Below are 16,349 nucleotides of genomic sequence, written 5' to 3'. Positions count from 1 at the left end.
GTGAGCATGTCTGTACGAGATTCATGGCCGCGAGGCCGCATCAGCTGAAGGTCACCGAAAAAGCACAACACCCGTATTCAACAACTAGCCCCCCATGGTCCTCTTCGGAGATCAAAGATAGAACCTTGGAAGAAGCAAAAAGCAGGTGCATGGAAGAATCGCCGTATGTATGCCAAAGTTCCGAAAGGGACTGCCGGATGGAGCACGCGTCCTGGCGCTGTCAAAACCAAGTACCGTGCAGGTGACTACCTTGAGGATAACCTTGCAGCAACGCACACCGTGGGATCGAAACATGAACAGCTGCACACGGGGCTAATGCAGAGATGCATCAACGTGGCTCCTGTAGGAACAGTCTCACTCCTTACATTGTCGCTTTTCTCCAATGCGCCCACTCGGCAGTCTTCCAGGCCTGCGTCAGTGGCTGATGCGCATGACAGCTTTGTCCAGGCCCTTGATTCGTTGCGAGTCGCAAACGAGATAACCACGATCCCAAACGCGTTGTTTTGATTCGAGGGATATTAGGTGCTTTGCTGCTACCATTTCAGCCGGAGGATGCGATCGCGATTGCGCGCGTAGCCTTGCCAATGCAGAGCGGCGGGTGGGAGATCTCGCGCTGGCTGACTGCTGCTTTACAGGTACCGGGCTGTGGGAAGCGAGCTGTGGAGACGGCGCCGAATTGTGCTGGCCAGATCTCCATCAAGTGCAAGCCTGGCCTGTCTATCCTGAAACACTTGTGGGTGATCAGGAGCTTTTTCTGACCGCATGTATGAAGTCATCGTGGAGCAAAGTGCAAACGTCTCTGTGACAGCGGGCATGAAGACGTTTCTTCGGCCTATGTTTTCCGCGGTAATTTGGGTGGCAGGTGGGCGCCACCCATGCTCGAGCCACTCGTGCGCACCCTCGTGAACGAGAAGCGAACAGGGGCTAGGGAAATTGCTGATCCCGCTTTTTTTTTCACCCACGCAGAATCTCATCCGAAATCCGGTGACTTCATTATGCATGATCGATTCACCTATGATCGCAATACGGGGCTTCTCCTTCAGATTTGCATTGTTGACGGTCCGATAGTAAAGCCGACTTTTGTGAAGACATGGTACCATCTTAGTAGTTCTTGTTGCGCGGGATTTGGATCTGGGATCGGTAGTCCTCCCGATGCTCTAGCGTGTGGATGCGTACCAAACATGCACCATCTCGTTTTTGGCGCTCACGAGACCCGATCCTACCTTCCAGGAATGCATAAGTGTACCCATGTTGTGAAGCTAGACTGCTTCGCACAACCCCTCGATCTAGCACAAATCGCAATACCTAACCTCCACGTAACAGCATTGACAATCTTCCTAGTCTACTTGATGCCCAGATGGGACTTACCGTAATGCGCAGAGTGCGAACTACTAGCGACTCTCATAGGCCCATCCAGAGCGGCATTTCATCGCTGTTTCAGCACAGTGGCTGTGCGAGCTCACCATTGCTTCTGTGTCATCGGAGGCGTTCCGTCTGGCAATTGGGCTGCAGAGTCAGATTAAGCAAAAGTACACAGTAGCCAGCATACGCTAGGATCTGCAAACTACGGCTGATATGCTTACCCTACGGCAGAAGCGGGGTACCAACAATCTAGATTGCAGAGAAGATTGATATGTCGCCGAGTCTCCTGGAATTGGAATTGCGCTTGCTGCAGATGAAGCATGTTGGCATGTGAATTGATCAACGTCGTTGCGAGGGGTACGTAACACCTGTCTGTGGCGGTGCAAACTCCTTCGGATTGCGTCTCGGTACACTTGCGTCAAGATGCACCACTGGGGCATTGACTAACCTTTTTGATGCCTCATAAGACGGGGAAAGAAAAATGCTCCATACATCTGTCGGCCGTGAGTCACAGTTCATCCATGTGCGCATGACACCTGCGTCAGCTGGTCGGACGTGTTCCACCATGTGGCACATACCAGCGTTCCCGAAGCTGTGGCGAAGAAGGGTCCAGCCACAAGCACTCGCCACTTCCCGTCTCGCTTGAGTAGACAATATGTCGATCTCCGTGCAGATCCAGCATGCTCATTGGCTGTCACATAACGGTTTTCTCAGATAGCTTACACAGCCGCTATGATTAGAACGCCTCATTCCAACGTAGTAAAGTGGTCGATCGCTCGGATGCTTATGTAGTCGGTTCCGGTTCATGTTGCACCTTCGCTCCGTGACGCGCTTGGAAGGGAGGGTCTTCGGGGTCCGCGATAGGCTCTGCAGCGTTGCGAACGGTGGCGAACTTGTTGGAGCACGTCGGCTAGCTTTCCGTTGTGCCAGCGAGCTGTTTCTCCCGTTTGAGTACAGCTACGGGAGAAGCAACGGCAGTACCGGAACACTCTCCTTTGCAATCGTCCGGACGGCAAGCCCAGTTGCTTCCGAAAATACGCAAATATGTATCTTTTCCTTGTATCATCACGCCACACCTGCATGGCGCTTGCTCGGATACTGCAAATGCCCTAGACTATTTGTTGGAGCTGCAATCGGTACGATGGATTGGCGTTTCATAATTGCGATTGAGTGAGGCAGCTACTCAGCAATAGACCTGCGAGTAGATCCGTTCGGTCCGTTCTCATTTGACGCGTCCTCTGTAAATGCCAACGCATCTTTTGGACCCTGTTCATTCGGTCTGACTTATCGTTTTCTTTGGGTGTACCATGGTCGTGATTCGCGAGTCCTTTCCTGCAGTATGACATCAAGGCTCGGCCGCACAATCCTTTGGGTCGGGTCCCTGTGCTATCGGTATCGGCTACCATACCCACACTTCCCGCCAGCCCCCTCAATTACTCGCGTGGCAGGGGCCCCCGCCCAATCGCTGACAGGTGTACCAAACACTGTGTCAACATTGTCGAACTCTATGTTTTGCAAAGTGAAACCGATGGCAATCATCGCAATAGCCCTTTCGTAAATGTGTCAGTTGTTACTCGCGCAAGCCACCCATTTTCCAGAGCCCCTGTTTGGATAGCAGCGTGCGTAATCTCCGGAGACAATAGCGTGTCGGATGCTTGTTATACGCCAAGAGACTGAAATATCACTCGATGGGTCTGACATGGAGAAATCTGCCGTGATGGTGACGGTCGGAACAAGGTTTCTAACTTGGGAGGCGGACGGGGGGAATGTAACGATCATCGCTATGTCACAACGTCAGTGGAGATGGGCCGCGGCGAGCGGCCCTGCTTCGGTCGGCCAGGGTGAGAGCGTGGACCTGACGAAAATTGTACAGGGAAGAGATGTCGAAAGATCGCGAGCGAAAACTTCAGAGCGAAAAGGTTTGATTAGGCTCGCAGAGGATATTGGGCATGCGCACTGTAGTGGACAGAGTTGCCATCCTCGATGTATGTAGTAAAGAAATTACAGTCCGAACACTCCCTCGTGTCGCGCGTGTATCTCGCTATGTCTTCATGATAGATCGTTGCTTTGCAATCTTAGCCGCTTGAAAGGTGAAATGGTAGTAGTATAATGGGTATCGTCGTCGCACCGGAAAGAAGAAGAGTAGAAGGTATCAACAAAGGAAATGCAGCAAACGCTCCCAATGGACGCGTGGTATCGAAAGGCGTTGAACGCCAGGCGGTGAAATCGAATCAAGTGATGCCAGTTCAGAAGCATCGGCAGCCCATGGAGACCAATGCAAAGCTCCAGGGTACGAATAGTAAAGGGTCGTGACAATCGGTGAAGTACCGAAACAGGGTATCAATGTTGAAGGAACGGCGTCTCGCAGGCGAGCAATAGGCATAAAAGCCTAGAAGAGAAGGCGAAGTTCGTAACCGGTCGAATGAACATTTTCCGTGACGCTGATGTCGCCATCAACTTGAATGTCGGTAGGACCCGCGTCCCATTCGCGCTTCATGGCATGCACCGGCGGCGTACCAATCTCGTGGAACTCGGCAGTCATATCCTGTTGCTCGGGTATTCTGTTGACGGCATCGTCGTCCATCAAAATTTGCAGACCCTTCTGGTTAACGCGGATAGTCCGTGTAACCTTCGTTGGCTCGATCTTGATCTTCATTGCGATGCTTGCCACGAGCTCCTTTACAGTACGCTCCATCAGGTAGACTGCGCGGAAGTAGTTGTCGTCGGGTTGCCGACCAGCGAGCCGCGGTTGAACGAAGAAGCAGGCGACGGGCTTCAGCATCGGCTCTGGAGGCGGTTGGTAGGTTTGATCAACCCCAAGGGCTTCAATCCAACCAGACAGTGCGTGGTCATCAGAATATGGCCGTTGAACCTTGGTTGGAACGTCTGCGCCGCCTTGGACGCCATGCATCCCTTTGAGATCACCTGTGGCCGTCTGTGGCATGCTGCGCCATTCATTGGAGGACATACGCGATGGTGGCTGGTAGGGCGCCGGGCGCTGGAAAGAGGTAGTCCGGCGCTTCTCGGAATGGAGAGACTGAGAGCTGGGGGTTGGCGACACAACAGACGATGCTGCTGTCTGCGACTCGGGAGCCTCCCACATAGGCGCGTCTACGTTGGTGTCGAGCTTGGAGAGTTCTTGAGGAGTAGCACCGAGGATCACTGGGTGGAGGTCTGGATCGTCCTGGTCCTCGCCCTTGAGGTATAGGACACTGACAGGCCTGGTAGAGCTGAACATGTCTTGGAGCGAGGCGAGCTTGATGTGAAGGTCTTCTTCGGCGGGTGCGCGGCCTCCTTGGTTGTCGCTTGTCGAAGACATGGACCAGGTCCTCTTGTGTTTCGGCACCTTCCCGGGTCGTTGGCTCATACTGCCCTTGGAGATTGATCCACTGCGTTTCCGCTTGCCAAAGTCCTTCATGCCAGACTCAACCTGTGCGATCTGCTGCTTTAGCTTGTCGATGGTCTTTTTGACGTGGGCAACATCGTTGGAGAGCTTCCTCTCGGCACCGTGGTCGCGGAAGAGCTTGACTTTGCAGTAGCAGAGCTCACCATCTGGCTTTTGGGGCGACGATCCAGTGGCTTCCGTGACCATTTCGGTCTTCGCGCATAGCCGGACGGGAATGCCTTTGACGCCCTTGGAATGGCTGAAATCGGTGGAGAGAAAGTTGAAACGCACGGCCAAGGAGCACTCGGGTGAGGAGTTGTGGGTTGGTGTCCAGGTGACCACGAAGCCATCGAACGAGGAAGACTCGAGTTCAACCCTGGGTCGTCCTTGGATCTCACCGCCGCTGACTTGGCTGGGGTCCACAAACTCAACTGCTTGGAGTCGCCCACCACGCTGGTGAGCCTCGTTGGTTCCGCGCCCCTCCTTCCACAGTTGCCAGCAGGATGCCGGTCGCTGGCGCTGCTGTTCGTCTTCGAACGAAATACGGATGAAAGTCCTGTACTTGGTCGATGGAGACGGTGCTTGCGTAGGCGCCGTGTCTACCAGGGAGATGGAATAGGCCTGTCCCTTGTTCAGGTAGGTCACAGGGACTTCGTCTGATTGCTTGATCATGGCCGTTGGAGCATTCAGAGTAACATGGTAGCGGAAACTGGAAGAGTCAGTATGATGATGGCGTGATGCAGATGGGGTGACCAACTTTTGATTGGGTGGAGGGGGTGCTGGTGCGACTGCAGCCGCCATGCCGTCGTATGAATGGGGTGCATAACCGATCAGAGGCGACTGCTCTTGCATCTCGACTTCGGGAACCATGTTGTCCATGGACGAGTCCTGGTGGGTTTGCGTCATGTTGCCCTGGTCGAATGCAGAAGGCTGGTGCGTGAACTGGTGCGGTGCAAATGATTGGGAATGCTGCGGCTGCATGCCAAAGGGATTGACGTTCTGGAAGTGATGCGACCCCAGGGCATGGGGATTGAAACCATGGAGATGGTTGGCAGGTGCGACCTGGCCAGCGTGCAGCGCACCTTCCGAAGTGGGAAGCGAGAGGGGAGTTCCTAGGCCAAAGCTGAAGCCGGGCGTGTGGAGGTCGCCGGCCTGGCTGTGGTAGAGCGTGTTGGTGCCGCCGGGCGTCGGGGTGTAGTAGCCCGGCGGTTGGTTTGCGAAAGAGGTGAATGCGAAGCTGTTGGGGTCGAGCAGTGAAGGCGTGAACCTCCACGGCTCATTGTTCCCGCGCGGAGTCGGGTCCTGGTCCTTGATGTCCTCATGGTCGAGGTGGCTGGAAAACATGGAGTTAGCAAAATGTTGGGTGCAGGTGCAAATTGGGCGTCGGCGTTGTTGACGTTGGTGATGGTGCCGAGTGACATGGGATGGGGGGATCTCGGAAAGACGTACCGGGAGGGGTGCGCGACATCAAGCGCATCTGCGAGCGTGTGGCCGGGCGGCCCAGCAATCGAGTGCGAACGCTGCTGCAGATGGGGGAACGTGGCCTTGAAGTCCTCGAGGAGCTTTCCGTCGGGTTTTTGGCTGTTGAGTCTGCGCAAGTCAGTATGTACTTGATGACATGCAACGCGACGCGCGCAAATCACATGCGGGCTTGGGCGCGGGCGGGACGACGTACCTATTTCGAAACATGGCATCGGACGCACTCGCGGAGTTAGGTGATGAGCACTTGCGATTGCATCTGGCGGGTCGGTGGGAAATGGTCGGAGACTGAGCAGCAAGGCGTGCGGCGGCCCTGGGTTATGAGATACGGAGAGCAGCTGCCACGAGAAAGACGAGCCTTTGGGGTCAAGCCACACATGTCCAGGGCCGGTGGTCAGACGTCTTTTAGCTAGCAGCTAGCTCTCAGAGCATCCACAGGGCCTGACGGAATTGCAAGAGGGCCGCGCGTGGGCATGGGTGGAGCGTCGGGTCTAGGCACACGGTCCCTGCTGCTCTAACGCTACGGTTTTGCATGGCCCTAGGCGGCTTTGGTCCGCCGCCCTACTCTGTGCGCGACGTGCTGCCAGACTGATCACCCACCGCCCGGCCTGCACAGCCACAACCCTACGGCAGACGCGAGCCGGCCAGAAGCCCTCACGGCCGCATGGGGAGCTGATAGTCGCTGCATCTGTCGCCATCCCGCACTCCAAGCGCACATCCGCCCATGGATGCTGGATCGCGCGGACCCAGCCCGATGTTTCTCGAATCCACTCCAGTTGCTACACCAGTGCGAGGCGCTCGTGCGCGGCTCCAGTGGCTTGATGAGTATTCCGTGCCCTGCCCGCAATTTGCTCGTCGCGACAGACGCTGCTCGCACACTATGCCCCCTTTGTCACCAGAGACTGTTGCGGCGCCTACGGTGTGCGTTGGCGCCTCAATGCGAAATGACATATGCCGGCCAGCTCCCGTTTCCACTTGTGTCCCGAGACTGCAAAGCCCTGGTCGCGCTCCTGTATTCCACGCGGCAGACGTCTCTGCCGCTGCTCGCCCTACCATTCCAGTCTACTGCCGGCCGCCTTCCCCTGCGTTCGAGCGCCGGATCAGAGACGAGGATGCCACCCCGCCAATTCGTCAAAGTCTATCGCCCAGGCCAATCCCACTGACGCCCGTTGGCCCTGTGTCGCTTGCGCTTACTCGGAAGACTTAATTCTTAACGTTATTTCACTACCTGTCAGGCCGAGATTAAGGAGTGGTTAGCGGGCGTTATCCCGAACGCGTTTCTATCCACCGACTGAACCATCAACGGCTTTCGTCATCGCCAGGCGCTTGGGCTTTGCATCTGGAGCCGTAAACGCATTGCAGCCACAAGAGCGAACGTCACTGCCTTATGCAGTTACACCAACCGCACTGCTGGCTGTTGCATGGAATGCTAGTCCGACACGGCCAATCGCACTGCTGGGGAAGCCTCGTCCGGTAGGTCCAACGGAGGATTCCACTGACGCAGCGATCCTTGTGTAAAAATAAGTGTGGCAACAGTTACAGACGGTGATCGACAACGGGAACTCTCGACGAATAACACGCCTCGCGCATTATCAGGTGGCAGAAACCTTTCAGTCAACTCGGCAATGATCGCCCGACTGTGGCACATCTTCGCACTCGCCACACTCAACGCCACACCTTGCTGATCACGCCTCAGAACAGAGTAGATAGCGAACGACGCGTAGGCTTGCAGAATGGAAGGAGCTGGAAAGGCCTTGTTCATGACTAGATGTTGCGATTAGATTCGAACATGTTCAGAGTCCAGCCGAGTAGCGCAGTGCTCTGGCGTAGTGTCAATAGCCGTACCTCCTGAGCGATGCATTGGCCATAAACATTCTAGAGTGAGGTCACCTCCGTACAACCGCGTCCGGATAGGTTCACCTCTCGACGCCGCCTTGTCATTGTGACAGCGCTTTGCGGGAGCAGCAGCAGTTGCGTCGTCTGATGTGAGCTGCCAGTTTAGCCATAGGCTGTCATCTCGCTAATTGACGCGACTAATTTTGGTTATTACGTGAAAAGCACTGCAATCTTAGACTGACACAAACTCCATCATCACAAAGCTGTGACGGACGCACTTGATAATAACTGTCGAATTATTCTCTTTCAAGCATACGGGATTTAGCATAACCCCACCATCTGTTGTAACGGTGTGAACGCTCCGGTCGGGACATTTCATAGTGAATCAATTATCCTTTCTGACGTTGGCGATTAGAATGCGTGGTACCGCACCATGTCTGACAGTCGAATCAAACTCAAACCGACGCGCTGAGTAACCGGCATGAAACACCAATCGCTGCCCGATTTGCCCAACATAACTCTAAGATCTCGATCACGAGTATATCAGACCTCCATTCATCAAACCGATGACGTTTTCTTCAGAACATCATCGCCCGGCCTTACCGAACCTTGTGAATTGTTCACTCGCGGAAGCGAAAGCCTCGGACTACCTCGAGCTGACCAGTGACGATGATTGACTCGCATCACTTGCAGCCCTCGCTGCTGCAATAGCCGTGATCGTGTTACGCAGTCCTGTTCCACTATGTTGGTTCCTCAATGCCGAAGGAGAGTCTGGCATACGCAGGCTGTTGATAGAACTGTTCCTGCTCTGAAGCTCCGGTCGCATGCTTCCGATCGAATTTTCGCGGAATGCCGTAATAACACTTGAGCTGGACCCACGGCGACTGTCCTGAGGCCTGGCATAGACCGACTGGATGCTCGAAGCGGAATCTGCTCGACGGCTACGACCCAAGGATTGGACAGGGCTGGGAATCTTTGACTGCTTGCCCAAGTCCGCACCCAGAGTTTGGGACGATGAAGTCGATCTGATTGATCGCGTATCAAGCGCCGGGCGTCCAGTACGCATGAGAAGGGGGGTGTCTGAATCATCAGAACCACTCTCATTGGCTTCTCCATCAAGCGCTTTCAATTCCTCCGTGAGTGCTTCAAGCTGGTCAGCCCCAGGCTCGAAAGAAAACTGTCGGCGATGCTTTTGGTTTGTGTTGAGTTGGGGCTGCGACTGAAATTTTCGGAGGGTGTTCCGCGGTGCAAGGCTTTGGTCGAAATACTCGCATGTTCCATTGTCAGAGCTGGTTTTTTGACGTGGGGTCTGCGTATCATTCTCTTCGACATGTGCCGTCAACTTCTCTGCCGATCTGGTCTGCGAGAACAACATCATGAGACCATGATTGAAACTGTTCACCTCTAGACCTCGGCGTCTTGCGACAAGTGTGCCTAGTGCCCGAAGAGCGACAAGAGCTTCGCATTCGGTGGCTGGCTCCATGCCGGTGTGCTCCAGAATCGTCATCTCGTCAGGCAAAGGGTCGCCAGATCCTCCCGAGAAGCCAGAAGCGACCGAACTAGTGAAAGATCGAGAGGGCCTCGTCTTCTGAATGGCAACGAGATTGAGCTCGCTCTGGACTTTGCGCGACAATGTAAGATTCTTGCTAGTCTGCGGTGGATTGCCTACAGGCAACTCTTCCATGTCGTTCGTAAACTGCGTTGACAGGACGGCCATCTTTCCAGAGGGGGACGACGGCCGGTTCAGAAGCGCTGCACAAGGTCAGCTAACGTACGCAAGGTGTGTGAGTTGGTTTGGTTCGGGAGAGGACAGTAAGCAAACGTATTTCGCCGCCACCACGATAGCATACCGAGAATATCTTCGCGGTACTATCGGCGGTAGAGTGGTCACGCGAGAGACTTATGTATGCGGCAACGAGAAGTACACAGTACACCTAAAGACTCACCTCTCTGACTCATTAACTTGATCTCCTGGTCAAGTTGCGCGTGTGAGAAGAAGTCGTATTTCGGCGGGAAACTGTCGTGCGAAATGGTCTTCCTATGACGCCGCACAATACTGTCTTGACGAGCCTGTATGAGTCTTCTTTCTGTTAGTAAAGGAAGAGCAAAAGATTGGACACTACCTAGGTACTCACCCAGTCATGCCACTGGCCCCACGAGCTATGAGTAGCTCTAAGCGCCGTATCTCCGCACCGTAACGATCTCTTGAGCGAGTCCAGTGCTCCTCGGCCTTTCTCCAATCTTTGAGTGTCTCCTCCAGCATTGTACTGAGACACTCCTTCTGCTCTCGTACCTTGCGATAGTCCTCAAACACACGGAAGAGGCCGCTATTATGCTCCATCGGTATCGGCCAGGAAGCTGTTATCATATGCGATCGGACAGATGTTACGACGTCGAGCGGATCTATGTAGGTCTGGAAGGGCGCTGGTGCATCTTCACCCCATGGCGCAGAAAACGCGAACTCGGGCTCCTTGGCTGTCTCTTTGAAGTTGGCGAAGAGCGACGTGTAGCGAGCGAGCTTGGGCTTCGAGTCTCGACGTAGGGCTGGGGTATCTGAACGTTCGCTTGGTGCGTCATCTGCGTCTTCGGCGACAGGCGTGGTGTGCGCACCGCCTACAGGAGTCTGTGGTCTGCTGCTCTGCCGTGTCTTCCGCCAGGTAAGTTGAAGCCGACGATCGCTCGAATCATCGGTGCCTACAGGAGTGTCGACGTCAATCTTGAGCGGGGTAGATGTTCTCGGAGGCTTCTTTGGCTGCTTGCTGTGTCCCAAGCGCCAGCTTTTGTTGTCGGGCATATTCTCGTCGTCGTCCTTCGCTAGCTCTCTCGATAGATGCGTAGCGACAGAGAGCCCCGGGAGCTGAGATACGAAAATATCCATAGTTTCTGTGGGTCGTGATTGCCAGTTAGGTGAGATTGTGCGGCGCGACTGTCGAACAGAAGGGTAGGAGTTGTTGACTGGGAAGGCGCGGTCGTCTACAATCAGCTCTCACCTTCACCTCCGCTTCCGAATCTCAGCATGACGCGCTCTCACCACTTATGACGGCTATGGACGGCTTCTCGCTGAGCTCCAGTGCCGTCTTAACAGAAGGCAAGCGTGACCTCGCCCGCTTTCACTACCTCGAAGATGTGAGCTCTTCGCTCTTTCCTCACCCTCTTGTCACCTGCAGCGTCTGGACCTCTCAATTAGGTCACTGGAATTTCGATCAGAGGCAGTTACGCATCGATGATGCTAAATACCTAGGTAGAATCGAATCACGATAGCGCTGGGAAGTCGCGTTTTCTGGGGACGGAAGGAGCATGTCTTGTACTGGACCAGCGAAAGCTTCCACTATAGTTAAAAAATGTGTACAGCTGTACAATATAGATATTGTCGCACTCGGAACTTGATAGAATCCAGAGACGAGACGAGGAAACTGCGCAGAATACCTGGGATCAAATATGCCGTTCACAAAGCGCCGGTAGTCAAAATGAGCGGTCCTACATACCAACAATGTAGCCTCGTCTCTCGAACTACGTGAAGTTCATAGTTAAAAGTCGCAGAAACGCCATGTTATTGTCAGAGGGCAATCCTCAAGATATGTCTGAAGTCCGCGGCGAAGCGAAGTGTCCACAAACGGCTAGCGGCAGCTGACCCGTTCAACACTCGCGACCTCGGGACAGTTACGGGCGAACGACCATCATTGCACCAACAACGACAAGTTCTGCCCCAGGCTTACGCGTATCGACGTTTTGGAAAGAGCGCAGGTCAACAGATGGTACTTGGCGACTTGTCGCATCGCATTGTGATCTCTGAGATCGTTGCCAAGGGAAGTGCTCTTCCGAGTTTCGGCTGAGTTTGAGTACCGTTTCATCTCATTCCAACCGCTCTGCATCACGGTGCTTATACGGTACTACAGTATCTTAACAAGTCTACTCACCAAAGGAGAAGGATGGATGTGAGAGCAGGCTGAATGCCTTCTTGGAAGATACCGAAGTCTGCTCACACTGACTAGCACGGAGGGCAATTCTACATAATCGAAACCAAGCCGATACTACATATTCCATTGCATCGTCGTCATACCCCATAAGGATCTGGGTACGGAAGCCGCGCGTCTCCCGTTCTTTGGGAAGGCATCGACATCTCTCCGACATTTTTGACACACTTCAACACACCTCATCCCCGGCCGTGCCCTTCCCGCAGAACCAGACCGCTCCACTCCCCGCCGTTGCTATGGAGCAGATCGTACTCCTTTCGCTAATACAGTGCCAAGAAACAGGCAGGAAAGTCTAGACTCCGGTTTCAGCCTTCTCAGCGCGAGGCACAAAGTAAGGTACCAGGATGACTTTGTGATTGACAACGGCGCCTGATGACGACGACGGCGGTGTGCCTGTATGTCAGATGCGCCGTGGCTGGCAGGCTATAAGTTGGAAGTATCCTCAGGCTAGTAGACGCTTTCCTTACTTCAAGCTCACCATCAAGTCAACTTCTTCAAGTCAATCTTCTTGTTTTCCACCCTTTCTATACATTCACTCTTTGTCGCCGGGCGACTTTACCACGTTTACAACTACCATCTACGCTTCTTCTACACCTACTCTCCGAGTTCAATAATCACCTAAACACTATTTCAAAATGAAGTTCTCCGCTGTCATCGCTACCATCGTCTCCATGGCCGCTTTCGCCATGGCCGCACCTGTCGCCAACGAGGGTATGTTCTCTTCTCAAACTCAAAGCGATTTTCAGGAGCAATGACTAACAAGAAACAGAAGTTGCCGCCCGTCAGAACCATGGCATGTGTGTCAAGGGCACCACCGCCGGTGTTGAGCAGATCGAGGGCTGCTAGAAAGTTTATACCCATGAGAGGATGTAGAAGACGGAGGAGCAAGATTACCACGAGTTGTGACTGGGGGAGAAGGAATTGGAGGATACAACGGTCATCGCAGAACGGCGGTGCCGACACGATATAGAAGCGTCCGTTCTGGTTGCGTTCAGATAATACAAGACAATTGACAATGCATCACGGTGTGATGGGCTTGAATCATGCTTCAGGTTCCACATTTGCGAGTGCCTTGTGGCATTATGATTCCATACAACATGTGGCAATGATACAAACCCATTGGTCTGAAACCACTAGTTCCGGTAGCCTCGCATGAGCCTTGCATACAACGTGTCTGCCTGAGCAGCGTTGACAGTAAATGCCACAACAATAAACGCCACAACAGCAAGAAACTCGAACATTACCCCTCACTCCAAAAGTACAGACTATGAAGAAGATGAAAAATGCGTAATTAGGTAGGTCCAACATAACCACATCGCTACATAGGTATATAAACGCTTGAACGCTTCCAAGAAAAAATGCAAGATGAAAATGCCAGCAACATGTCGATCAGACACTGTGCAACACCATTACTTCCTCCTAGGGGTATGCACTCTCGCTCTGCTGCTTCTTCTCCTTCTCCTTCTCCGCATTCTTCCCCGGTCTGAAAGCATCCAGACTGATCCTCCTTCTTTCCCTGTCCCTACCCTCATCTGCACCGCTAGATTCGGCCTCGCTTTCCTTCTCCTTTTCCTTCTGCTTCTTCTTTTCCACTTCTTTGATGGCTTCTCCAGTCAATTCTTGCCTGTTCATACGTTCTACTACGTCCTTCTTCCTCGTCCTCTTGTCACCCAACCAGATCAATAGACCGGCCGTTGCATTGCAGGCGATAGAGCAGCAGAGGATAACAGTGGTGATAGCAAAGGGACGAACCTTGTAGTAGATACCCCATGTGCACGCGCCGAGGGAGATCTGGAGTAGAGAGTGGCAGTCTAGAAGTACGACGATGGCGACAAGGAAACGGAGAGGGAAGGCATAATGGGTCTCCGTCTCGTGGGGCTTGTAAAAGGAGTGCGATTTGCAGAATTTGGCTTGGTGGTGTTCGAGCTTCTCTTGCTGCTTTGGCGTCAACACGGTGAATTCCCACTGTTTCTCGGGGTCGGCTGGGTCTATAGCGCGTGGTCCAGATACGGGAGCGTGTTCGGCAGGAAGGTCGTTGTGGTCGGTGAGGTCAGGAAGCATGTCCTTCTTACGGCGGGACCATGTGAAATGGTGGTAGTGAGCAATGTAGATCATGTGGTATGTGTCGACACAACGGAAAGGTGCTAGGCCGTCTCCTACAACAGCGAAGAGAGCAACGAGAACACTGTCAATGACGTGGACGACGTAGATCTGCTGTCCACCGACATTAGCCCAGCCGATGAGGAAGAGCACCCAGGCCAAGCCGAATGCGGTGATGAGGAAGGCGTAGAGGGTGACTAGGAAGCCAAGTGCTGTAGATTGTCAGTAATGGTTGAGAGTATAGTGGTACAGATACTTACGTCTCCTGACATACATGCCGAATCCCTTGAGCGAGCGCTTCATCTTCGAGCGTCTTGAGTGGAGCATGTGCCGTACGTGGTCGTTCACCTCTTTCTTGTCTTCGACGCTCCACCCAGACAAGTCAGTATCCTCAGGAAGAACAGCGAAGCGCGACTCAGTAAGCTGCGAATCTATCGTCATCATGGTCGCCGTCGTGGTCTCAGTCGCCGAGCGCTGGAATCTGGGAGCCGCCTGGGCCGCCTGAGCCTCTGCTTCCGCCTCCGCCTGAGCAGCACGAGCGGGTTCCAGTATGCGGTTGATCTCCTCCAGACTGTCGGTCTCGCTCTTCCGTCGCTTGAGGTTATAAGTGGGCCGGCGGTTTAACCATGGCAGGTTCGGAATAAAGAGCGAATTTTGCATGTTTGTCAAGGAAGTAAGCGTCGCGACTTCGGGGTCGATGGTGTCAAGCACATCGACCATGCCTGAGGTGTAGTTGGACGACATGCCGTCTTCCGCTGCAGGAGCAGGAGCATGAGCGCTTGTCGTCGGCGACTTCTCCTCTTCCTTCGTGCCCCAAAAGGGTATCCTGGTCTGTATCGCGCTCTTGACCTTCCGTAGTCGACTTCTGTCCGGCTCTGGATTGTTGAGGGTACTCTGGCTCCCGTTGGCGGAGGAGAATTGTCCCAGCTCTGCCTCCTCGTCCAGCGCAGGCAAGGGCGTGCTCGCTCTTATTATAGAACCCTGTGGTTGCTGTGCGGATTGTCTTAGGGCGTTGGATGAAGGCATACGCCGTATGCCGATACTGGCTTGACGGCCGACTTGCGGTCGTCGTGGGTATTGCTGGGGTTTGGTCGGCGCGGAGCTGCTTCTTGCTCGTTGCGCGGCAAGAGTACTTGACAAAGGTCAGCATTGCACTCTCCTCGTTCGCGTGCTTAGAGCATACCTGTACGTGACATGCGACGAGGGATCGGTTGCCCTGGTGGGCTTGGGGACATGCTGGCCAGCATCGATGGATGACTCTAACGAGGTAGGCGGTTCGATGACAGGTTGTTGTGTTGGTTGGTCCGCGGCTGCTCCAAAGTCCTGCGCATTCGTCCCAGGCTCGGCGCTCTGAATTCCTTCGTTGACGGCATGCGTGCTGGAGTTATCGTGGGGTGCCTGAGACTGTTGTGGAGCATGCAGCTCGCCCGTGCCGGAGCCTGAGGATGTCGCGCCGGCACCTCTGGCGCGCGCGATACGCGTCTTCAACCTCTGTAAATCCATAGCGACCACGGAATTGAGGATGGGGAACGCAAACCCCAGGGCAATTCCCGATAAACATGTCTTTATGACTTGGAAACGGCCGTGGCCCAATGCAGTCTGGCGGCTGAGGATTGGCTTTTACAAGCCTGGAATTTTGTCTTGGGGGACGTCATATTGCGCCGCAACCACTACCACCCCCTTTCCCCCAAGACGACTCACTCGCATCGCACGCGCGAGTAACGTTCGTGGGGACGGTCCACTAACGCCAGTCAGTGTTTGGACTACAGAGGTTAACGAGCGATCGTAAGGATCTCACGAAACGTACAGCATGTAGGGCGAGGCCGTTAGGGAGACATGCTCCAGGGAGCGACCTCGACTCCTCAGATCTGAAACTCCGGTTGGCACCCTTGCAATGATCGTTTTCGCTTACCGAAAACCGGATCCTGGGTGTCACATGCACACTGACGCTATGTCTCGCGAGTCGTGTACGTGTTCTGGCCGTAGCAACTACAAAATATCAATTGTTTTCGAGCATTGATACCGTTCTCGTGCTCAACTGTATTGATCTAAGAGGTTGCGGGATGATGCAGGGTCCTTTTAGTAGCACTGGTAGCTAGTGGCGGCGGGTACCTGACTTAGCGTATCTTCACGTTCCGCCAGTACCGCTGGTTTGACGCTTGTCGTCTCATCTCAAGTCGCTATGGCTGGTATACTGACATTCTGCTCAGAGC

At 54.0% G+C, this 16,349-nt stretch overlaps 3 protein-coding genes across 3 annotated transcripts; all 3 read right to left on the bottom strand.

The window, feature by feature from the left end:
• Positions 1–3,751: 3,751 nt before the first annotated feature.
• J4E85_006009 (uncharacterized protein) lies at positions 3,752–6,436 on the bottom strand (the record flags this gene model as incomplete). The annotated part of the gene is made up of 4 exons (XM_051470250.1): positions 3,752–5,456; positions 5,505–6,080; positions 6,197–6,337; positions 6,423–6,436. 4 exons carry the CDS (start codon positions 6,434–6,436, stop codon positions 3,752–3,754), a joined length of 2,436 nt encoding a protein of 811 aa, XP_051325738.1.
• Positions 6,437–8,708: 2,272 nt separating this feature from the next.
• Positions 8,709–10,940, bottom strand: J4E85_006008 (uncharacterized protein; the record flags this gene model as incomplete). Its single annotated transcript, XM_051470249.1, has 3 exons — positions 8,709–9,814; positions 10,009–10,100; positions 10,198–10,940. 3 exons carry the CDS (start codon positions 10,938–10,940, stop codon positions 8,709–8,711), a joined length of 1,941 nt encoding a protein of 646 aa, XP_051325737.1.
• A 2,515-nt stretch (positions 10,941–13,455) lies between these two features.
• On the bottom strand, positions 13,456–15,639 carry J4E85_006007 (uncharacterized protein; the record flags this gene model as incomplete). The annotated part of the gene is made up of 3 exons (XM_051470248.1): positions 13,456–14,348; positions 14,397–15,268; positions 15,320–15,639. 3 exons carry the CDS (start codon positions 15,637–15,639, stop codon positions 13,456–13,458), a joined length of 2,085 nt encoding a protein of 694 aa, XP_051325736.1.
• Positions 15,640–16,349: the final 710 nt, after the last annotated feature.

The sequence above is a fragment of the Alternaria conjuncta genome (genome assembly GCF_024043145.1).
Source record: "Alternaria conjuncta strain BMP 0040 chromosome Unknown scaffold_8, whole genome shotgun sequence".
Lineage (NCBI taxonomy): Eukaryota > Fungi > Ascomycota > Dothideomycetes > Pleosporales > Pleosporaceae > Alternaria > Alternaria conjuncta.
This window is presented reverse-complemented; position numbering and strand designations above follow the sequence as displayed.